The 25,027-nt window shown below is 47.4% G+C and overlaps 1 protein-coding gene across 4 annotated transcripts in view; it reads left to right on the top strand.

Moving 5' to 3' along the window:
* Window positions 1-8,846, top strand: part of SH2D3C (SH2 domain containing 3C) — a 78,247-nt gene extending 69,401 nt beyond the window's left edge. For all 4 annotated transcript variants that reach the window (XM_066580569.1, XM_066580568.1, XM_066580570.1 and 1 more), the window contains 7 exons: window positions 87-211; window positions 343-881; window positions 2,039-2,154; window positions 3,956-4,127; window positions 6,054-6,165; window positions 7,589-7,795; window positions 8,069-8,846. In XM_066580569.1, coding sequence (XP_066436666.1) covers window positions 87-211; window positions 343-881; window positions 2,039-2,154; window positions 3,956-4,127; window positions 6,054-6,165; window positions 7,589-7,795; window positions 8,069-8,244 — 1,447 coding nt within the window. In that variant the 3' untranslated portion in view covers window positions 8,245-8,846. The remainder of the gene's footprint in view (window positions 1-86; window positions 212-342; window positions 882-2,038; window positions 2,155-3,955; window positions 4,128-6,053; window positions 6,166-7,588; window positions 7,796-8,068) is intronic.
* The last annotated feature ends 16,181 nt before the right edge of the window (window positions 8,847-25,027 follow it).

Below are 25,027 nucleotides of genomic sequence, written 5' to 3'. Positions count from 1 at the left end.
CAATCCTAAGGATAACCAATCAATAGTTTACAACTCAACAACCCCTTTAATAGTATACTATATAATCTTATTACTTCTTCTTCTAGCAATTCCTCCCCACATCATAGAGATATCATCAGGAGCTGTGCAGTCAGCGTGGACCAAATCCAAGACCTGCACTCCCCAATGTCCCCCATTGCTGAGACGCCCGGATCCCCGGCTTATAGTACTGGTATGTACAATAGTAAAAAAAAAAGACCATTAGGGGGTTAATATAATTTTTGGGTACATTCTAGAAATGTAAAGGATTGTGAAGGAAGCTTATCCTAATGTCCGTGTATGTTAACCATTTGATATCTTCAGTTGTCAGGGTGAAGCCTCAGGGACCTCCAGTAGGAAATGTGACTCCGGGTTCTCCAGTGCTGAGACGATCCAGTGAGCCTTACGTAAACCCAGCAACTAACAAGGCCACATTAAACATGGCTGAAAGCTCCCATTCCACGCCCTGTCATGGCTACCCACAGATCTCCCCCTCCCCCTCTATAAACAGTTACAGTGACCCCGATAATGGACATTACTGCCAGCTGCGCCCGGCCTCCCCGACACAAGACACTCACAGCAAACCTCTACCGACCAAAAGCTATGTGGAAAGGTTAAAAGTCGATGAAGGGGTCAGGGCAGGCGTCAACCGTGTGGCGGAAGACCCTGACAAGGACAGACTTTCTTTTACTATCCCAAGCATAGAATTCAAGTCTTCTTTCAACCCATCAGCATTTAAGTCCATGCTGATTCCTGCAGACAACAAGCCCCTGGAGATGTGCATCCTGAAGAAGGTCAAGGAGTTGTTTTCGGAGGTCGATGCCAAAACCATTGCCAAGCATATCACCAAAACAGACTGCGAGGTAAGGAGCATTGATAGCAACTAAGTATTGAAGGGTCAACGCCACTTATAGTCGTCCGATCCTAGTGTGGGGAAATAACCAATAATATGAATGCTATTATGGCTCCCATACACGCCATCAGTCAGTTTCCAAGATCCCTGAATTGTAAATCTGCTTAGCTATATACTCATATATTCCCTGGTCCTAGATGGCCCTACCATGGAATATGTAAGTACATAGGCTAAAGGTAACAGATTATGAAATTGGCCAAGATCCACTTGCATTACATTCACTCAAAAGTCCCTCCAGAGAACCCATCACAGGCTTTTCTGCATGGGGGGTTTTCCATTCGGGACCCTCCTTCATTGGCCAAGAGCAGCTACAAAGAGCGCCTCTCACGCTGGAGGACCTTGTATGTCTATGCATTACACACAGCCCATTAGTTTTAATAAGCACTGTGTAATACTTTATTTCTCCTGTGGAGGCACTGCAGGGGAACGTGTGACTTCCTGCTGGGTTTCCTTCAACAGATTACAGCTGATCAAATGGGAGTTCTAAGAGTGGTGATTATAGATGAGCGAGTATACTCGCTAAAGGCAATTGCTCGAGCGAGCATTGCCTTTAGCGAGTACCTGCCCGCTTGAGACTGCAGGTTCGGGTGCCGGCAGCGGGCACGGAGCTGCGGGGGAGAGCGGGGCGGAACGGAGGGGAGATCTCTCTCTCCCTCTCTCCCCCCTGCTCCCTCCTGCTGACAGCCGCTACTCACGGCTCCCCCGCGCCGGCAACCGAACCTTTGGTCTCGAGCGGGGGAGATACTCGCTAAAGGCAATGCTCGCTCATCTCTAAGTAATTCAAAGTCGTTTCATTATCAATGAACCTAAAATCCTGCATTGTGGAGGTTGTTCCCTTCTTCTGGATCCACGTTGCAGGATAATAGGACTGGTGCAGACGCTCGTCCCCAAACTCTGTGTGACGATAGGGTTACGGTTGACTCAGAGGATTATATTTGGCCACGGCAATGATGTCACTGTGATGTCATTCTAGTCTCCAGCTGATACTACTGATGATTGCTATTATCGTGTTTATCACCGACCCCTGCGGGAATCCCTCCCACAAGATGAAGCGACAATCTATTTGCAATTAAGAGAGATTAATCTCCATCTTCGTGTTGCTCCCAGGTTGCCAGGATACTTGGTGTTACCAAGGAGATGCAGAGGATCATGGGAGTCAGCTCAGGCATGGAGCTTTTGACGCTGCCGCATGGCCGCCAGCTGCGACTTGACCTTCTGGAAAGGTGCGTAGAGAACAGAGTTAATGAATGGCATGTGCCTGCGATGTGAGCGGCGGCGCGCTGAACTGTACAAACCGTTGTGGTAGAGATTCTGCTCCTCCGTAGACGGGCAGGCCCTTACTAGTCATTGACGGGCGGCCCTTTATCTCGTAGCGCCATGTGCAGTCAGTCCATCTGGTTCAGCCTGCGGGCTCTTTCACACGTATGCGTATGCGTTTTTACGTTTACACGTCCGCGTCGTAAATTCGCATGAATGGACGATTTTTCCTCGATCAAGTCCTGTGCTTAATTAGCATTTTCTCAATCATTCATACGGCTGGATGTGACGTTTTTAGCGAAAAATGTGTCGCACCCTAGAAATCCCTCTCTCGGCATAAATCCTCGGAATGACTTCCAATGCCCAAATAGAGGCACCTGTAAGTTTTGCGCAGCGTTGGACGCAACTAAACTTACCGAGATGGGCTCGGTAAGGACAGATACTCGAGCGAGCATCGTCCTCACCGAGTACTTGCCTGCTCGCCCACAAAGATTCGTGTGCCGGCGGGGAACTGCGGGGAACGGGAGGGAGATCTCTCCCCCCCCCCCCCCCCCCCCCGCTCCCTCCTGCTCACTCCCGCAACACAGCGCTCACCCACGCCGGCACCCGAATCTTTGCGGGCAAGCAGGCAGGTATCTGTCGAGTATCTGTCCTTACTGAGTACGCTCGCTCATCTCTACTGCCTCTCCCTCTCTTTTTTTTTCAGCTCCCACAGGAGTCTATGGGACCCGCTGCCAGCGTATATCGGGCAAAAGATAGAACCGGAACTATCTTTTTAGCCCCTGTATAATCGCAGGCGCATATTTCGGTCGTGTATGTTCCATTTTTTATAGTGCAATGTTTTTACGTGCCGTATATTGGCCCGTGTAAACCAATGCCTCAGATGGACGCGTATATCAGCTGGGCGTGAAAACATCGTCGTATATGCGCTCGTATGAATAAAGCTGGAGGTAGAAGGTTGGCAGATTTTTGGGACGGTTCTGCCTTCGTTTTTTGACTTCGTACATGGGTTTACAGGACATGTCAGGTTTGTTGCCCCTCGTGTAAAGACGTTCTGAGACCGGCGTGGCACACGCGTATTTGTGTGCGCAATACGCAGAGAATGAAACCCAATTGATTACATGCGCATATGTGTCCAGCGCATTTCAGTCGTGCAGCATGCTCTATTTTCCTGCACATTTACGCACCAAAAGTCCCAATAGAAGTCAATGGGGATGTGCAAATGCACGCAGAATACGCAAGGGGATGCGTGAAATGCTGCGTAATTGCGCAGGAAAAAGAACACATTTGGAACGCGTTAGGATAATTATCCATATCAGTCGGTGCGTATTTTTTTGACGCACGCAGAAAAAGTACAGCAAAACACACTGATGCGCGTGCAAATATACCCCTGTGACCCCGGACGTAGTATTCGCACGGCTGAGATTTTCGTGAGAGTTCTGAATTGTATCTGTTCACGCAGATCTATGGTCCAAACGTGACAAATCCCTGCATGTCCCATTGCTGTACGAGTCTCGCAGAAGACCAGGACATGTAATTTCGGCCGTGTGGATACGGTCTTCTATTCAAGCGCGCTGCGTACAGACTGTAAGAGGGTGTTGCATCCGGGGCGCCTCTGGGACTGTCCGCCGGTGCACACTGGCCATAGGAACAGCGCCTCTGCTGGAGCCTGATTAGAGCTGCTGGCTCTGCGGCTCATTAGCCACAAACATCTCTGTATTCTGGGATTTACATAAGAAATCATTAACTTTTCTTTGCTTTTCCCAGGTTTCACACCATGTCCATCATGATTGCTGTGGACATCTTGGGCTGTACGGGCAGCACCGAGGAGCGGGCCGCGCTGCTGCACAAGACCATCCAGCTGGCAGCCGAGCTGAAGGGCACGCTGGGGAACCTCTACAGCTTTGCAGCTGTCATGAACGCCTTGGAGTTGGCGCAGGTACAGCAAACCTTTCCCCTCCAACTTGCTGCTGTTGTATGTTGTCTTCCTTAAGGCCCTTTTACACGGAACGATTCTAGTAAAAGGGCCTTAATTATCGTTCAAAAAAATCGTTCAAAGAGCGAAAGTGAATGCTAATCGTTCAGTGGAAACGCAGCCAACGACTGAACGATTAACGATGAACCTCTAGTTCGTTCTTCACTTTATGTAGGACTAAAATCCATTGTCGGCTTGTTCACTTGTCCTTCGGTTTAAATACCGATCGTTCAGTCTTCTCTTATACAGCGGATGTGAACGACTGAACGATTTCTCGTTTGAACGAGCCGACGATGTATCTGCTGTATAATCAGGCTGCACAGCGAACTCTGACATTGTTCACTTGTTCAAATGAGAAACAGCTTCCGGAGGCCCTTTTACACGCAAAAGAAGCTGATAAATTGCTAATTGACATTAGTGTCCATTAGCACTTTATGCAAAACGATCGCTAAAACTGTCAATCTTTCAATCGTTTGAAAGATTGTCTTTGCGTGCAAATGGGCCTTTACGCTAACTTCATACAGGCGAGTAAGAGATCGGGCTGTGAATCACGACCCAGTATGGCGCACGTCAAAATGCGATTTCCCTGTGGATGTAAGGCGTTTTTATATCAAAACTGTCTCTCATCACTTCGGGGAAGCAGCGATCCTCCGACAGATGTACGTGATTTTACGCAAACTGCGTTGCTGCCAGGAGCGTACCTATAGAGGATGCAGGGGATGCGGTTGCACCCGGGCTCAGGAGCCTTAGGGGCCATAAGGCCTCTCCTCTCCATATAGGGAGCCCAGTACTATGAATAAAGCATTATAGTTGGGGGCCCCGTTACAGGTTTTGCATTGGAGCCCAGGAGCTTCATGTTACGTCTCTGGTTGCTGCTAACCATGAAGAGCCAGTAACTATCATTGGTGATCCGCAGCTCGCTGGAGTCTTCAGCTGCCACATCCCAGCCGCATGCATTGGGCACATCTCGGGACCGTCCGATCAGTCTTGATGGTGTCGGACTGTCCAAGGACACACTATTGACAAGGGGAATGGGAACATCTAGTTGTACATTTATTTAGACATTTCCAGGAGGAATAACAGAGGGACAGCCCAATGCAGGTTTTAAAGAGGTTTTCCAGGACAAAAAAAACCTTTATATGGCCCTAAAAATGAAGAAAAATTGAATGCTTCCCTTATCCCGGCGGCTCCCCATCCAGCACTACAACCCTGGTGCCCGCTGCACAGAATCCAGAAGAAGTGGCGGGCGATCGTGTGCCATTCATTGTGCATGTGCCCGCTCAGCCACTTACTAGCTTGTTATATGGCTGAGTGGTCATGGGCACAATGTACGGCTCTGGGGTGCAGCGCTGGATAGGGAGCCACCAGGATAGGGGGGAGTACTACATTTTTTTTATTTTGAGGCCGTATAACCTTTTTTTAGGTCCCTGAAATCCCCTTTAAGGAAAGATGCTCTCATTAAGATTTATGGGGAATGCAGAGGTTTACTGCAGCAGACAGGAGTACTGGGGGCTCCTGGGTAAGTAGCGGGCATCAGGGCACAGCAATGCCAACCAACCTACCGCACAAATTATTTCTCTTTCTATTAGCCCCGTTGAATGTTGTTTTATTGCGCCATTTGTACCCGCGGCACGCGATCTATACCTGATATTAGGGACATGTGACGTTCGCAGCGCATGAAGCTACTTCCGTATTCCTGGCAGATGTGAGAGATGACATTGTGATTCCCACTTGATGTCACATTTGTAAACTCGCAGGGGAGGTCGGTCATCCATAATCGGGTCATTGAGTCCCCCGCCTGCTCCGTTAATGAGGATATGTGATATGAGATTAATGACTCTTCCGCCCTCGGAGTATCCGAGTCTGACTGCTCCTCCGTCTACTTCCCAGATCTCCAGACTAGAACAGACGTGGATCGCCTTGAGACAGAGACACACAGAGGGAGCCATATTGTACGAGAAGAAACTGAAACCGTTCCTGAAAAGTATGAATGAAGGAAAAGGTAATTAATTCAGAGGCCAATTATCCAAGCTGGTGCACTCTGCCCCGAAGACTCGCTGTGCGCCACCAGATGGCGCCGGCGTAAGGACACGTTCATGGGAAGCTAGTTGGGGCGATGGTAGAGGAGTCCGATAAGGTGAACACTATAGATGAGCAAGTATACTCGCTAAAGGCAATTGCTCGAGCGAGCATTGCCTTTAGCGAGTACCTGCCCGCTCGAGACTGAAGGTTCGGGTGCCGGCGGCGGGCACGGAGCGGGGGAGAGCGGGGCGGAACACGGAGGGGAGATCTCTCTCTCCCCCCCACTCCCTCCTGCTGACAGTCGCTACTCACCGCTCCCCCGCGCCGGCACCCGAACCTTTCGTCTCGAGCGGGGGAGATACTCGCTAAAGGCAATGCTCGCTCGAGCAATTACCCTTAGCGAGTATACTCGCTCATCTCTCTAGTGAACACCCAACGCTATGCTCACATCTCTGGTATCATTTCCATTTTTCGCCTTCATGATAGGAGCAGAAAATACCAGAAACGGCGCACGAAAAATACAAGCGCAATAGACCCCGTTGACTATAATGCGGTCCGTCTGGCTTCCGGCACTTTCCCAGATGGAATAGGAAGTATACTGTGTTATTTCGTCTGGGATATTGTGCCAGATCAGCACGGATGTGAACATGGTCTGATATTCTCAGTGGTTTGGGTTGGCACCTTGGAGGGTCTCATGCACCGTAATGCGGGCAAACGCCCCACAGTCATGCTGGTCAGCTTGCAAATGAAATGAGCGATTACTGATTGCTAATGGCGGCACGGTTCGCCTAAAACAGTCAGTTAATTATTCGCAAGTCGTGCCGACTTGGGGCTTTTTCGGATGCATCTTGGAGCCGAAATATGAGACCCCGCCCTGAAATAAATGTTACCCCTTGGGTGAATAATCAATGGAATCAATGCACAGCGTACTGGTAGTCTAAGCGCCTTTTTACATTGGACAACCTGTTGGGCGCTCCAGTGATAATCGTTCGCCTCCATTCACAGTAAACAGGCAGTTGTTCATAGATGGACTGCCTGTTTACACGGCCAATCCGGCGTTTTGTTTTCTGAATGCAGAAACTGAACGATGAGCGAGAAGCGAACAAATTCTCATTCATCATTCAGTCGGGGCGTGCCTTTACACTGAATGATAGTTGTTCATATTTCCGCTGAACGATTATCGGCCCGTGTAGAAGAGCGCCAAGGGCACTGCACTCTGCTCTGATTGGCCAGCATTGCTCACTTGAGCAGCACGTAGAGTGCTAGCAGTACACAGTCTGCAAGTTGTCAGGCGCTAGGCGGCCATCTTGGTTTTTCAGGTCGCTTTTATACTACAGGAAACCTATAACACCCTCATCCCATCTATGATCATACAGTATACATCTATATTGTCTCCCGTACAGAGAGTCTCCCGCTGAGCAACACGACGTTCCCTCATATCATCCCTCTCATCACCCTCCTGGAGCGAGACTCCCCCCTGCTGGACGGCGGAGACCCTTGGGACAGCATCGACAATGGAGTAGAAGTGGTTATGTCTCATCTAGAAGCTGCCAGGATGGTGGCGCATCATGGGGGCCTCTACCGCACCAATGCCGAGATGAGGCTACAAGGTGAGACAACAGGATGGGCGCGTTTACAGCAGGCATCACCCGGCTTTCTTTCACTCCTGAATGGCAAATGGCGCATTGTGTGCTGATTATATCCCTTTCATATAAGTGCATAACGGATTTTCCTTCTAAGAAAATCGGGTGACGGTTCCTGTAGGCGCTGAAGTGGCGGCCATATTGGTCACCGAGAATAAATAGAATGGCGCGGTAGTGGGGATTTGTATGGAAGCGGCTGTTATAATTAGTTGTAATTATGTGTCTTCTTTGACTACCCAGATTTCCACCCCAGATCAGATCTCTTGGAGGTCTCCAGCACTGAATTCCAGATGCGGATGCTGTGGGGCAGCCGGGGAGCCGCTGGAAGTCAAGCCGAGAGATACGACAAGTTTGACAAAGTTCTCAGCGCGCTCTCACTCAAACTGGAACCGTCCGTGCGCTTCAGCGAGTTATAACAGAGAGGCTGCTGGTACGGACTGGAGAACAAAGGGAAGAAACGCGTCCAAAGTAACGAAGGAAAGACGACTGATGGAGGAAATCTAGCACTTTTATGACCGTTTTTGCTGGTAGGCGAGAGGGCCATCGAGAGATCGCACCAGTGCATGATGGTTCTCGTCACTTGCAATGACGCCATCGTATCACAAAGACCAATGCGATGCGTAACGTCGTACCAGCCAGCCAGATATCCATTTATGCACTGACACTTAGACATAAAGAAGGCAGCCATGCTCGTCTGTGCAGCAACAGAAAGGACTATGTCGCCACCTAGTGGTTGCAATTTCAGGCATAGGTCTGTTGTACAACTACGTTTCATTTCAATGCCGTTTCAGTATCGCCATGAAACTAATTATATCCTAAAGCACATTGATACGAGAAAACTCAACAGGCTTTCCTGATTACTGCAGAAAAACGGACATTAAAGTCAGCGAACGACATCAGAGGCCGTCATTTTATAGAACTGGAAACATTTACTGTATAGGTCAACATATAGGAAAAGTTATACAGAACGTTATTAATCCATCAGCACTACTGATCCCCACATGACTAGAGATGAGCGAGGGGGGGGGGGGGGAGGGGGGGAGGAGAGTGAGAGAGATCTCTTTTACCCCCGCCCCCCCCTCCTCCCGAGCACGCTCGGACAGGAATGCAGTTACTCGAGAAGAGCGAGGCCCGCTCGAGTAACTGACTTATCCGAGCGTGCTCGCTCATCTCTACACATGACCCATCGGTCATCAACCGGCAAGGCAGTCCGTATATTTTTATATAAATCCTATCAGCGAAATTCCGGCTCCGACCCAGAAGGGAAGTCCGAAGCGTAAGGCTGTATTCACACGGGCGATTATCACGCCTGAGCTCTGTCCGATTGCAAGAAAGCCAGAACGCGCATGTGAAAAGAATCCATTCATTTAAATGGGTTTATACACAAGCGCAATTTTTTTCACGGAGCGATAGTCCGAGATAGAAAAAACGCAGCGTGTCCTATTTTCATGTGAGTCACACACGAGAATAGTACATGCAGATGTGTGCAGTCCTGCATATCGCACAAAACACAGACGCAACGCCCGCGTTCTGTTCAATGGCGCCCAAGGATCTTGGTTAGGATTCGCTGTCGGCCGGGTAAATACAGCCTTAAGGGAAGCCCTTCAATTGCTAAAGTGGCAGGAGTTACGCTAACTTTGGGCTGATCCCCTAACAGCATTGGGCCAGGCTGCACCACACTGCAACTTTGACACCAAGGGAGAGAGAAAATGTAGTAAGTGAAGGGTGGAGAGTGTGAGAACCAGCAACATAAGCAGGACACGGGAGGAGCAGCTGGTCTTGGGGGAAAAACAGAGGGTGCAACTCAGATCAGCTTCCCTATAGGTGTTCTGTACAGAGTAGAGTTTGCACAACTGTACATATATAACGTTACATCGTGTCATTTCAATGTTGTGAAGGTTTCTAGTATTTTGTCAAAAAATGAAATTTGTTCAACACGGAAGACACAAGATGTGAATTCAGACCACGTGCCTGCGATCCCCACCCCCACCACCACCACCACGGACGTACAGAAATGAGCTCTAGGGTGGGCGTCACGTACAGGATGCTGAATGTCAATTGCCGCGTGTATAGAGAAGTTAATTTCCTATGTAAAATAATTCCAGTATGTAAATATCTGCTCGCCATCCGCTATACAGAAGCGCCGCCTCCCCTCGCTGTACATAGTCATCCGCTGCCAATTCCAACTCATTGTAAATAAATGTATTGATGTAAACCGGCTGCGACTATTTTTTCCTGGTGTGATTAAGAGTCGGTATTAACCCTTTCCAATCCACTGTCTGACGTCTGAAGACATTCTGTTTGAAGGCTATCTTATTGTATATTACTGGCCGCTTAGTTGTCAGGCACCTCTCCAGCATGTCCCATACCGCAGTACTGGCCATAGCCAGCAGGTGGTGTCATTGTAAAATGGCAGAAAGAGAAAGCCCCCTAGGAAACCCTGAATCCAAAATTGGATTGCAAAGGGTTAACACAGAGCTGATAGTAGTTCTGGGGATGTTCACAGCAGCACAGAGCATTTCAGCCGACGAGTACCACACTGGGGGGGTCATGAAATGACGGGCGAGGGTTCGTAAATAGAGATGAGCGAGTATACTCACTAAGGCACATTACTCGAGTGAGTAGTGCCTTAGCCGAGTATCTCCCCGCTCGTCTCTAAAGATTCGGGGGCCGGCGCGGGTGACAGGTGAGTTGCGGCGGGGAGCGGGGGGGAGAGAGGGAGAGAGATCTCCCCTCTGTTCCTCCCCGCTCTCCCCCGCCGGCCCCGAATCTTAAGAGACACGCGGGGAGATACTCGGCTAAGGCACTACTCGCTCATCTCTATTCGTAAACCTTTTACCATAGAGACTGCTGTAGGGAAGATAACGAGGGAAATGCGTTGTAGGAAGGACTTCAGTCGGGTTTTTTGGTGTATTTTGCTGGTGGGCAGAAATCTATCAGACTGGCGTTGGCTGGGAGAGATCAGGAAATATTAATGAGGACTTTATCGTTACTGTAGGAAAGATCTTTATACAAGACGGCACAAATTGTGCGGTATGATGATTTTGGCGCAACTCAGTAGACGTATCGGATACTTTCATGTTGAGTGGAAAGAACTCTGCATTGCAGTAAACCCGCAAGTGAGTCTAGGCCCGTGATGGCGAACCTATGACACGCGGCCACTAACCCGGTTAGTGAATACCGGCAGGGGCTGTGGCTCCCCTGCCGGTATTCACTAACCAGCACTACTAGCAGCATTGATCCCGGAACACACTGTGATGTCAGTGTGCAGCCGGGATCCTCCTCCCCCATCCCCCGACATCTCCTACCTGGTGATTCCACGAGAGCATCCGGGGTAGGAGGCGTCCTTCAGCAAACTGACGTCACAGTTTGCGCCGGAGGTCATCTCTGCTAGCGGCGTGGTGGGCACAGGAGGAGCGGAGCTTCTAGGAGGTAAATACGTGGGTCTCAGGGGGCACTGTCACTGCTGGGGGGGCCGCTGTGGGGGTGAGTTACTATTGGGGGGCTGCTGTGAGGGGCAGTTAATGCTGGGGGCCTCTCTGGGGGGCAGTTATTGCTGGGGGCCCGCTGTGGGGGGCAGTTACTTCTGGGGGCCCACTGTGGGGGGCAGTTACTGCTGGAGGCCCACTGTGGGGGGCAGTTACTGCTGGAGGCCCACTGTGGGGCGCAGTTAATGCTGGGGGCCTCTGTGGGGGGCAGATACTGCTGGAGGGCCGCTGTGGGTGGCAGATACTGCTGGGGGGCCGCTGTCACTGCTGGGGGGCCGCTGTGGGGGTGAGTCACTGCTGGGGGGCCGCTGTGGGGGTGAGTCACTGCTGGGGGGGCCGCTGTGGGGGTGAGTCACTGCTGGGCGACCGCTGTGGGGGGCAGTTACTGCTGGGGGCCTCTGTGGGGGGCAGTTAATGCTGGGGGCCTCTGTGGGGGGGCAGATACTGCTGGGGCGCCGCTGTGGGGGGCGCTGTCGCTGCTGGGAGGCCGCTGTGGGGGGGGGCGCTGTCGGTGCTGGGAGGACGCTGTGGGGGGCGCTGTCAGTGGTGCTGTCGCTGCTGGGGGCCGCTGTGGGGGGCAGTTGATGCTGTGGGCCACTGTGGGGGAGCGCTGTCGCTGTTAGAGGCTGCTGTGGGGGGCACTGTCGCTGCTGGGAGTCGCTGTGGGAACACTGTCACCGCTGGGGGCTCATCATTACTGAGATAAGTGAGGGGGAGGCTGGTAGAGGCGAGGGCCTGTGCTATGGGTGTTTGGGATTTTTAAAATACAATTATACATTTTTGTTATTTAAACTATAAATATCGCAAATTTATTTATTTTTTTACTCAAAGTGACACAGCACCTGAGTAAGGCCGCCTGCAGACGGCCGGGTCGGATCCCACTGCGAGAATTCTCGCAGCAGGACCCGACCCGAGCGCCTGCAGAGAGCAGCGCACTTACCTCTCCCGCGGCCCCGTCTCTTTCAGGTGCCGGCTGCCGCGCAGCCGGCACATGCGCAGAGCGGAGCCGGCGGCCAGTGAGTGACGTTTCTGTGCGAGCCCCGCACAGAAATAGAGCATGCCGCGGTCTGTTTACTGCGTGAGATTTCGCGCGACCAAATCGCGGCCGTCTGCATAGGATTGCATTTGTTAACGCAATCCTATGCCAGCTTCCTGGGGCGGAAATTCCGCTCGTGTGCAGGCGTCCTTATGCTCGGTTTTTGGGCGAATTTTGACACACCGAGCTCAAAAGGTCGCCCATCACTGGTCTAGGCAGTTTTCTTGTAATTAAAGGTTCTAGTCGCACGTGCGGCTCTTGATGGAGGGTAGAAAGCAGCGCAGTATTTCCACCATGGTTTTACAACTTTATAGGGATTATTTGGGGATAAAAAAGTCTTTATAAGGCTACCTACACACGGGGGCGAGCGCTATAAGGGGCCGAGAACTTCAGCCTGATATCGTGCTGCCAACATGTGTTTTCACCGTGATGCAAGGTGTTTTCGGGCAAAAGCATCTCCCATCACTTCTGTGAATTAGTGATCCTCCGGCGCTGCGTTCAGCCGCATTAGAGAATTGGCAAGTTTTTCCCATTGCTTTCAACGGCAAACCTTGCGTCGCACTCGCGAGCACATCCCACGCCGTGCAATGTGTTTTACTGTGCCCTTGAAAGCAATTAGTGATGCGCTTCAAGTAACACAAAGAGATAAGACATGCCGGTGATAACGATAATCATTTTCATATGTACGTTGAAACACAGTCATTAACAGAAACTGCTGTGTAGGAGGCTTAAAACTGTGTGAGGAACAGCAAGACGCTGCTACAAAGGTGAGGTTGTGGAAGACAGTTTCATGTCACAGGTCATACACCAGGGCAAGACTGAACACAGCAGCAAGACACAAGGTCATTATACTGCATAACTGCAGTAAGGTCTCTCCCAGGCAAAGACTTCAATGCAGATTGGGTTTTCAGGATTTGCTCTTCAAGCTCTTTTGAATACACACAAAGTAAAGGGCAACATTGGAGACCGTAGACGCTGCGGCCGTGCGGCAGATGAAAGACGCATCATGCTTACTTTCCTTCAAAATTGGAACCTGTCCAGCAGTGACATCAGCTCCGAACTGGCAGAAACCAGTGGGACCAGGTACGCTGGTGTAGGCGCTCTGAACTGAGGAGCCAAAAGTGAGTCTCGCTCAATATATACACATATATACACATATATACACACACATATATACACATATATACACACACACATATATATATATGTTTGAGTGATAGCTTTGAGTGATCATTTTGCATAAAGTATTAAGTAGCTACTCAGCTACTTAAAGGAGATGTCTCGAGGAAGCAGTGATTTTTTTTTTTTGCCCAGTCCCCCTAATTAAACATACATTACTAATTACCCCTGTAAATTACTTTCCTAGCTGGTTTCTACTTACCGTTCCAGCGTTTCAGCAACTTATAAAAGTTTCCCCAAGATGGCCGCCGGCTCTTTCCCCGCCGCTCGCTGCAGCCCGACGTGCGCGCTCCCGAGACGCTGCCAGCTGTGTCTCCATGGCAACCGGACGCCAAGCAGCCGCCGACCGGACGCCCCGCAGCCGCCGACCAGTCACCCACCGCCAGGCAGAAGGTAACCGGCGCAGCTCCCCCCCCCCCCCCCCCCCCCCCCCCCAGCGACAGCCCCCCCGGCGCAGCGACAGCCCCCCCGGCCTAGCGCTAGTTCCCCCATCACAGCGGCAGCCCCCCCGGCGCAGCGACAGCCCCCCCCCGGCGCAGCGACAGCCCCCCCGGCCCAGCGCTAGTTCCCCCGGCGCCAGCCCGGCGCAGCGGCAGCCCCCCCCCCCGACCCATCACTTACCTGGGACGCTTCTCGGGGCTGCTGGGCTGGGCTGGGCTTCTCCGCTGGGCAGCTCCAGTTTCTGCACCTTCCTCTAACAGAGGAAGGTACAGAATGGCCGCTCCAGCGCGCTCCCGAGCAGTGACAGCTCGTCTGCGCATGCGCAGAAGAGCTGTAGCGGGGAGCACACTGAACCGGCTCGTGCTGAATGGAGAAGACCGGACTGCGCAAGCGCGTCTAAAAAAGCAAGCTGCCGGCGAATTTAGACGGAACCATGGAGACGAGGACGCTAGCAACGGAGCAGGTAAGTGAATAACTTCTGTATGGCTCATAATTAATGCACGATGTATATTACAAAGTGCATTAATATGGCCATACGGAAGTGTATAACCCCACTTGGTTTCGCGAGACCACCCCTTTAAATACCAATTAGGTGTGTAAATGCCTTAGCTAAAAGCAGTTAATAGCCCAAGGCTATTATCTGCGCTCAGATCCTTTATTCTCCATGGGGAAACAATGCTATCAGCCCCCCTGGAGAACTACTGATAAAAGGGGCAATTTTTAGGTTGGACTGAATTTAACAATCAGTTAGCAGTGCCCGAAAAGGAGACGATGGGCGCACATTTACACGCACCGATTATTGCTAAAACGATCGCCGATTAGCGATTTTTTTTTTTCGATCATCGGCTGGTGTAAATGGGCCTTTAGCAGTGAGACCCCCATCGATCACCAAGTTGTCCCTTATCTTGTAGATAGTGGATAACTAGTTGGACTGAAAGGCACAGTTCACTACACATTTCCATAGAGTAGAGGTAACTGTATATAGAGCTATACTGGCCAAGTGTCTGCCAAAGGTACACTCTTCATATTCAGTATATACATGACAATGACAACTATGCACTCAGACTTGGTGGGAAGTGAGCGTAAGGGTGCCTACTAGAGATGAGCGAACGTGCTCGTTTAGGACAATTACTCAATCAAGCATCGCTTTTTTCGAGTAAATGCCTACTCGGGCGAAAATATTCGGGGGGTGCCGGGGGGCGGGGTGGAGCGGGGGGGGGGGGGGGTAGCAGGAGGGGACAGGGGGGAGCTCTCTCTCTTTCCCCCCATTCCTCACCGCAACCCCCCGCTCACCCCCGGCGCCCCCCAAATCTTTTTGCCCGATTAGGCAGTTGCTTGAAAAAAGCGATGCTCGATCGAGTAATTGCTCTAAACGAGCACGCTCGCTCATCTCTAGTGCCTACCCACTACAGTTCTTTTTCACTGTGAAATTCGCAGCATTTTTTTTTTTCCAGGTGTCTATGGGACTTGCTAATGTTAAAATCGTGATGCGGCAAAATTGCGATTTCGCGGTAAATTGATATCTAATATCTATCTATCTCATATCTATCTATCTCTTATCCATCTATCTTATATCTATCTATCTATCTATCTCCTATCTATCTATCTATCTCATATCTACATATCTATCTCCTATCTATCTATCTATCTCCTATCTATCTATCTATCTATCTATCTCCTATCTATCTATCTGAAAGTCCAGAAAATAATAATAGAGAGCGCCACAGGTCGGTGTGATCCATCTATCTATCTCATATCTATCTATCTATCTCATATCTATTTATCTATCTCATATCTATCTATCTATCTCATATCTATCTATTTATCTATCTCCTATCTATCTATCTAGGGTTAATACCTGATAGGTGTAGCAGGAATTGGTTGCATAAAAGCCAGTTCCTGCCAAAAGCAGGGAGAGAAGTAACAGCGTGGCAGTGCTGGACAGGCTGCAAGCTAGGGTCCAGTGAGGACCAGCAAGAGGCCCCGAGTTGGACAGGGACGACAACCCTCAACTCACACCCAGGTGGGGTGCGGATAGTATGGACTTTATGTTAGACTGTTGTATGCTGATGAATAAATGCTGGCAGGCACCAGATAAAGAGAATCAACGTTTCCTGAGAGTTTCTGCATGGTTGGTGGCCATTCCAGTCCGAGAGGTTGGCCATCCAGTGGCAAGTGACCCCCTGCTTTGCTACTCACTCTATCTATCTATCTATGTAAGCGCTGCAGAATAAGTTGGCGCTATACAAATAAAGATTATTATCTATCCTATATCCATATAAGCAGTGAAACCTTTTAGAAATGACCACTTAAAATTGCATTGATAAAGGGTCTTCTAAAGGGGTGTCCCCCTGAGACCAAAGCCCAATACACATAGATTTTCAATTACCATATATCCTATCACCATTTTCAGTAGCAGACCTATAATTAACCCCGACATGACTGTATTTTTAATTTAGAAGAATAGGCTATAGACGTTGAACACTGAGATTTCGCAGCCTGACTTCCCTGTAATAATTAATAGAATAGGATGGAGAATATTGGATCATATGACCTAGAATGCAATCCCTAACAGAGTCATATCATTTTAATTTTATGCGGTATTTCTGAGTTTTATAATATCTCTCATTGGTATTTACATAAAATGTCCGTTGATAGTTTCTGCTAAAATTTTTAGCATCTGACATAAAAAGCAACATACATAAAGAGATATTGCCTGTGTCTGTCTATCTATCTATCTATCTATCTATCTCCTATCTATCCATCTATCTATCTATCTATCTATCTATCTATCTATCTATCTATCTATCTATCTATCTATCCTGATCGATTAATCCTTCCTATCAGTACGGACTTCTCTCCGTGAGATGCTGGAATGACCCCTTACGGTAAGTCCTGCAGGTAAAAGTTGTATTATTCCCAATAAATGGACAATTCCTTTCATCTCGGTATCTTCTAGATAAATGAGGATTCGGACACATACTTACATCCCGGAAGATGGCCTTTAGCCATGCGCAGGGATGAGCTGATCTCTTCTGAGGAGTTAGTCCTGGAAAGAGAAGACCTCTCCAGAGCATCCATCCTGGAATCAGTGCAGACTCGCCCGCTCAGGTCCTGGATAGCAGGTGAACTACTTGTCTATGGAGGTGTGTGAGTCAGAGATGGGCTCAGCTCCTATCTGCTGATACTCCCCCAAGTGTGCTGATCCCCCTGATCAGTAACGATGTACAGCCCCCTACTCTACTCTCCCCACCACTACTACTGTAGTCCCCTATTACCAGACAGCATCAGGCTGTTACTACTTGTATCCACTATGGAAAATAAAAGAAAGCCATAACATTCTAACAATTGTTTCATTTATTTGAAAAGCAAACAAACAAATCCAGAGAGTTAAAAGATGATGTATAGAGTGTGTGCGCCACCTAGTGGTCAGAAAGTGGTGTTTTCCAATGACTGATGCTCAAAATAGAGAATTCCTGCACTCCTTCCTTGTGCACTCATGCTGCAAAAGTCCAGTACAAGTCCATCTATTTTTAAAAATGTTTTCATTGGGTAGAGAGTTCTGGGGTTGGGGGACAGGAGGAAGATTGGGGAATGGAGCCGTGCACTGCAATGAATGGGTTAACATTTGTTCAATGTTGTTTCTCTGTCACCACGGCCCCTTGCCTCTCAAATGTGATTTCTGATGAGGGAGGGTGGGGATTGTGTGTGTGTGTAGGCGGGGGGGGGGGGGGGGTATGGGGTTATGGGGTCGTATCAATCTATCTAATATCCCTATCTATCTATCTCATATCTTTCTCATACCCTTATTTATCTATCTATCTATCTATCTCTCTCTCTCCTATCTCTCTATCTATCTATCTATCTATCTATCTATCTATCTCCTATCTATCCATCTATCTATCTTGATATTGAGGACTTCTATAGACCCCAAACTCCCCACATAGTATGCACAGATAGCGCAAGCATTAACATACTTGACTTAATGTATTAACCCGACGCTTGGACTCGGTAAGGGAAATTATCACAATGCATTAAAAAGAATGGATCAGGTGTAATACCCCATTTCCACCACAATAGCAGATGGAGTCAGATGTTCGGCCTACAGTCCAACTATAGATTACCATCAACTAAACAGTAATCAAGGAGAAGAAAGCTTTTGTTTCATAGATTCCAGCAATAAGGGATCAAGTCAATCTGCTCTTTATATCTGGTCATCGTAACTCACTTTAGATACCAAAACCTAATAACCAAGCAGCCTGATGAATCATGTAATTACCTGCTGGGTAGTGAGCATTAAGGCCCATTTAGACACAACGATTATCGCTCAAGAGCTGTCTTTTGAGCGATAATCGTTGTGTGTAGCTGCACTGACATCATGCAGATTTCGGTAAGCCATCGCTCATCGTTGTACTTTCAGTGTGCTAAAAGACAACGATGAGCCTTATCAGGGATTCACAGCGGGATACAGCTGATACTATTGTTTCAGCTGTATCCCGCTCCCTGATGTCAGGCTGGGTATGAAGAACAGAGCAGTCCAGCTCTATTTTCCATATCCCACATGAAGCGGTCAGCTCTATAAGAGCCGGGCGCTCCGTGCAGAAACAGCTGGATGCAGAAGACAAGCGGGGACACTCTGCTTGTCTTCTGGATTCTCTGTTCCGAGCGCTCGGCTGTATAATAGCCGGGAACTGGAAGCGGGGAACAGCTAGATGCAGAAGACAGGTTGGGACACCCTGCTTGTCTTCTGCATCCTCCGTTCGCAGCGCAAGGTGATCGCTCATCTTAAGTGATCATCTTGCGCTGTAAATTACACAACAATTATCGATTAAAAGTTGCTGAAAAGACATCTTTTGAGTGATAATCGTTGGGTCTAAATGGGCCTTTAGAGATGCTGAAGACATGTTGCATGTGATCATTAATATGTGGTATGTTAATAATTACAAAATTAAACCTGTTGCTTCCATTGAGGCTTCATTCAGTTCTATCAGCTAAAGTGAAGCCATTATTATACAGTGGGGTTTAGCAGAAAATCTGCATCACAATCCGGCCTATTTAGTGCAGTTCAGCCCCTTCAATTACGTCCAGTTGAAGGAGTGAAATCTGCTGCAGATCTCCGATACAATCCGCACCAACGAATGGATTTTGACATAGATTTTGGCCAAATATTGCCCATAGACATGGACTGCCGTAGAAGCTGGAGGCTCAACTTGAGCCTCACCCAGCTGGAAGATGACAACGCAAAGGTGGGCTGCAATTGGGGAGAGGGTTCCGCCCACTCCCCGCGCATCAGATAAAGCCCTGTTTCCATCATGGCGTACAAGGCTAGAAGTCGAGGGCTCAATCGGGCCGGAGAAAGCACGACGCGCGCGGGCAGAGGGCACTGCCTACTACCCACGCGTCATACAGAATCTCGGCCTCCGTCGCGGCCTAGAAGGCCTAAAAGGACCGAACACGACCACCAAGGGTGGGGAAAAAAGTGGAGCATCGCCGTGATGGGGACAAGGAGCGGATGGACGATGTTTGAATACTCACCTAATCCCATTTACTCTCATATCTTCATACTCTTCTCTTTGGCTCGCCTGGGCACCGCTTCAGTAGCTGTCCTCTGACCTGAGAGGTTGCTGGAAGTGGGGGGTGGGAGGAAACTCTGCATGGCTGGTGGGAAACAGAGTGGACTTTCATTGACCTATGGTCTTTGTCTTCTTGGAGGAGGGGGTAGCAGTGTGTCTGGTGCAGCACTGTCCACCCTCCCCACTTCGGGACCATCAAGGATGTTAGCTCATCCCCGATGCCCAGCTAGAAGGCAGAAAGGAAAAATAAAAAAAGCAGAAGACCTTCGGACATTAAGCTAAAACTGATTTAGTTCAGTGCCTGAAGAAGGGGTATAGCTGGTATGAGGAATGAACATTTTCTTTGCTTTGTGTCGTCCCCTAGTGGCAGCAGCCATACCCAAGGGGAGAGAGGGAGAAAAAAAAAAAGCACATACAGAATGGGAGAAATCGGGCTAAGCAGCACACATGAAAAAGACTTGGGTATACTAATAGATCATAGACTGAACATGAGTCAACAGTGTGATACAGCAGTAAAAAAGGCACACACAATTCTGGGATGTATTAAGAGAAGCATTACGTCTAGATCACGTGAGGTCATTATCCCCCTCTACTCTTCCTTAGTCAGACCTCATCTGAAATACTGTGTCCAGTTCTGGGAACCCCAATAAAAAAAATACATTAACAAACTGGAACAATTTCAAAGAAGATCTACCAGGATGAGAAGTAGTCTGCAAACTTTATGACAGTGAGGGTGATCAATGAGTGGAACATGTTGCAATGAGAGGTGGGAAGTTCTTCTTCAATGGAAGTCTTCAAACAGAGGCTGGACAGACATCTGTCTGAGAGGATTTAGTGAATCCCGCATTGAGCAGGGGGTTGGACCTGATAAACTTGGAGGTCCCTTGCAACTCTGTTTCTATGTATATGGCACTATTTTTGTGAGCACTGTTCTATCATATTTTTGAGGGGACTACCGTTATGACACTCTTATTTCTGCAGTGTAACATATGGAGCAGGTGCATTATTAAGGGGCAAGCAGGACAAGGAGTTTGTGTTGCTATAGTGGCCAATGAGTTCTCTACAACAAACTGCAGAGATAAGTCATGGCTAGAAGTAGTCATCATGAACAGCTGCAGTCTAAGAAAACGTCACTTGTGAGGCACTGGATTTGTGTCCTTTGCTTCTGCCTATGTCTAATTACAGCTGTAATCACACTGTATGGTCTGCAGCAAGATGATACTCAGAAGAGCGCATGTGTGCACCTCATTTCCGACCATACTTCATTTCCGACCACTGTATGGTGTTCATAGAATGGTAGAGTTGGAAGGGACCACCAGGGTCATCGGGTCCAACCCCCTGCTCAGTGCAGTATCACTAAATCATCCCAGACAGATATTTGTCTAGCCTTTGTTTGAAGACTTCCAATGAAGGAGAACTCGCCACCTCCCGTAGCAAACTGTTCCACTCATTGATCATCCTTACGGTCAAAAAGTTTTTTCTAATATCTAATCTGTCTCCTCCCTTTCAGTTTCATCCCATTGCTTCTAGTCTTTCCTTGTGCAGATGAGAATAGGGCTGATCCCTCTGCACTGTGACAGCCCTTCAGATATTTGTAGACCGCTATTAAGTCTCCTCTCAGCCTTGTTTTCTGCAAGCTAAACATTCCCAGATCCTTTAACCGTTCCTCATAGGACATGATTTGCAGACCACTCTTGGTAACTCTTCTCTGAACTTTCACCAGTTTGTCGGTCTTTTTTAAAGTGGGGTGCCCAGAACTGGACACCGTATTCCAGATGAGGTCTGACTAAGGAAGAGTAGATGATTACCTCACGTGATTTAGACTCTATGCTTCTCTTAATACATCCCAGAATTGTGTTTGCCTTTTTTTTTTTTGCTGCTGCTGCATCACCGTTGACTAGCTCATTTATAAAGATGTTGAACACCCCTGGGCCTAGGACAGAACCTTGTGGTACCCCACTCGAGACATTCTTCCAATTGGATGTGCAGCTATTTATGACCACTCTGAGTAGGATCACTCAGCCAGTTGTGAATCCACCTAACAGTTGCCTTGTCAATCCCATATTTGGTAATTTTTTCAACAAGGATAGTATAAAATGTCAAATGCTTTACTAAAATCAAGAAATCCTATATTTACCGCATTTTCCTGATCAACCCAGCCTGTGTTTCTGTCATAGAAAGAAATTAGTCTGGCATGACTTGTTTGTTACAAACCAACGCTGTCTCTGGCTAATTACTCCATTCTTATCCAAGTACTTGCATACATGCTGTTTAATAATTTGTACAAAGATCTTTCCCGGTCTGGAAGTCAGGCTCACAGGGCTGTAGTTTCCTGGATCCACCTTCTTTCCCTTTTTTAAAGATAGAGACATTTGCCTTTTTCCAATCTTCTGGGACTTCCTGTTCTCCAGGAATCATCAAGGATTATGGCAAGTAGTTCAGCAATAACCTCTGCTGTTTCCTTTAGTATCCTAGGATGTAATTCATCTGGACCTTGAGACTTGGATAAATGTAAGTTATCTAAGTGTTCCTTCACCATCTCTCGGTTTTTAGATAGCCTGCATTCTTTTATTTCCACCGCTTTTACCGAGGTGATTCTTTAAAACTTAACTTTTAATAATATACCTCAATAAAGTCCTTTCTGGGCTTCAAAAGTATATCGAAATATACCCAAATCAAACTAATCCCACCACCTTTGTGTCAATGTCTTCTATTAAGGAAAAGACATAAGAACATAGAATAATTCCTTTCTGTCTGCTTAAAAAATTAATAGTCAATAGGGGCTTGAATTAGAGTTGCCTATAGTTTACGTTCACGGGTTAAAAAAAATAAATAAATGGAACAGCCCGGAAGAATAAAACCAGGTTCAAAAGACAAGAAAGGCAAAAATGCGCAGCAAAAAATAGATATTCCCCACATCACCAGTGTGGATGAAGAGATGACACTATGCAGAAGGAGCCTATATAGATTTTTTTAGATACCAATTTGATATGGAAACATGACCCACAGTCCGTACTGTGAGAAAATTAGTAACTGAGTGGAGTATAGCGATAAATGTAACTTCAAACACTGTTTCGTGATTTCAGACTGAAATTAATTTACACATAGATCATAGGGACACTCTGATACCAGAGGCACTCCAGGATAAATGAATGTCCTAGCAGGAAGGGCACACGGTCAGAGAAGACTTGATCTATGGTAGTAAGAGTTTACTGAATTAAATATCAGTTGGATCTAGAGTCTTTGTGGACTTCCTTTTTAAATAACGAAATAGGCGTCTACTAGGCTCCTGGTACAAATGAACCAGAGGTTAAATCAGTTCCACTCTATGTTCATTCCTATAGGAGAACCCTTAATCCCACTGGACAAATGATTTCTGGAATGAGTTATGAGCAAGAACTCAATCCAGTTCTCACTTAGTCTTATTTATTCATAAGAGTTCAATTACACCATATAAGTTTGGTTCTTTTGGTTCAACGCATTTCTGTTGGCTACTCAACTCAAACCAAATCTCTGCCGATAAACAATCATCAGATAGATACAGTGGTGGCTGTATACCGCATACAGACAGGTAGCTAGTAATAAAATAGGTAATGAAGTATTCTTAATGTTTGAATTTCCTAATACTAGTATGGAGTGGGTACATCATGTGCCTTTTGCTTAACAGAAGACATTGACACAAGGGTGGGGGGATTAGTTTGATTTGGGTATAATTAGATATACTTGTGAAGCCCAAAAAGGATTTTATTGAGTTATATTATTAAAAGTTTGGTTTTAAAAAAAATCAACTCTGTGAAAGTGGTTTGAACTAGATTTGATTCTTCTGCCTCAATGAATTTATCTTATTCCCCCAATAGAATATGGAAGATGTGTTGATGTTGCATTTACTTTCTGAGAGAAAACAGATACAAAATTGGAATTTAAAAGATTGGTCTTCTTAACATCATTCTTAACCAATTCACTATTTTCATCCTGTAACCATCCTATCGCATCTTTGACTTTTCTTTTGACATACCCTCAAAATCCTTTTTATTGCTTTTGGCCTCTGCTGCAAGCTTCTATTCATTATTAGCTTTTCTGACACTTGGCCTACAGTTTCTGCAGACTGTATTATATTCTTCTTTAGAAATGCTAAAAGGAGGAATGTGTGTAAGTTCTAGGTTCATCTCTTTAAATGCTTCCCATTCTTCCTTCTTTTAGGGATTGTTAACGATTGTGCTTTAAGAATCTCATTTTGCAATATTTCCCAACCTTCTTGGACATTTCTGTCCTTAAGAACATCCAGCCATTGGATTCTTCCTATCCCCTTTCTGAGACCGTTAAAATCCGCCTTTCTGAAATCCAACCTTGAGGTCTGAGTCTTCTCAGGTCTTCCTCCCCTTGTTATCCAAAATTCAAGGATAGCATGATCACTGCCTCATAAGATCCCAGCCACCCTTACTTCCTCAATCATTTTGTCCCTGTTGGTAAGAATTAGGTCCAAGATAGCAGATCCCCCATTTTATCTTCTACCTTTTGGAAGATAAAGGTGTCAGTAAGAGCGGATAAGAATTTGTTGGACCCATTACTTTTACCTGAGAGAGATTCCCAACAAATGTCTGGATAGGTAAAATCTCCCATGATCACTCTGTTGTGCTTCTTTGAGAGCTTGGCCATCTGATGTAGAAAGAGTTCATCCATATCTTCTGCTTGTCCAGGTGGCCTATGGTAAATGCCTACAATAGTGTCCTTTCTGTTGTTCTCTCCTTGGATTCTTACGCTATGAAGCTTGAATCTCTGTGGAGATGAATGTTTTCCTAACATACAACCCAATACCTCCTCCACTTCTATTTCTTATAAATAAGTTGTATCCTTCAAGCCTTGTGTTCCGATCATGTGTATCATCCCACCATGTTTCCGTGATACCTATGACATCATATTTCTCTTCCTGTGTTAGGAGCTCCAATTCTCCTTGTTTGTTTCCCATGTTCTGTGCATTTGTGTAAAAGCAGTTTAGTTTGTGATCGGTGTCTCTTGTTCCTCTACTTGCCTTCTGATTTTTTTGTCTTTGTTCTTTCTTTCCACTTCTAATAGCGAGGTTCTCAGTTGTATTTATTAGCTGTGTATTTTTGCTGGGCCTTTCACTTCCCTTTCTGTTCTAGTTTAAAGCTCTCCTGATGAGTGTAGCAATATAGAAAGACATAATGAAACTGTCCCCCACAGCAGGCAGAAATGGTATAAGCCTCAGCTAACGCATCATGAGATTGAAGTGAAAGTAAAATACTCAGCCTCAAGATGGTGCCGGATAAGCATCAGAAAGGAAACTGCAATGCTGGGAAGTGGCTGAAATGCACAGATGAGACTTCCTGTGTGACAAGCGATCTGGTGGTGGGAAGGTATGGATGGAAAAAAATGTGTTTTCACTGGAATGACCCTTTAAAACAAACCATTTCAAGAATATAAAAAGGACAAAACACTACAAAAGATGAGTAGAGACAGGACA

Source organism: Eleutherodactylus coqui, chromosome 10 (genome assembly GCF_035609145.1).
Source record: "Eleutherodactylus coqui strain aEleCoq1 chromosome 10, aEleCoq1.hap1, whole genome shotgun sequence".
Lineage (NCBI taxonomy): Eukaryota > Metazoa > Chordata > Amphibia > Anura > Eleutherodactylidae > Eleutherodactylus > Eleutherodactylus coqui.
This window is presented reverse-complemented; position numbering and strand designations above follow the sequence as displayed.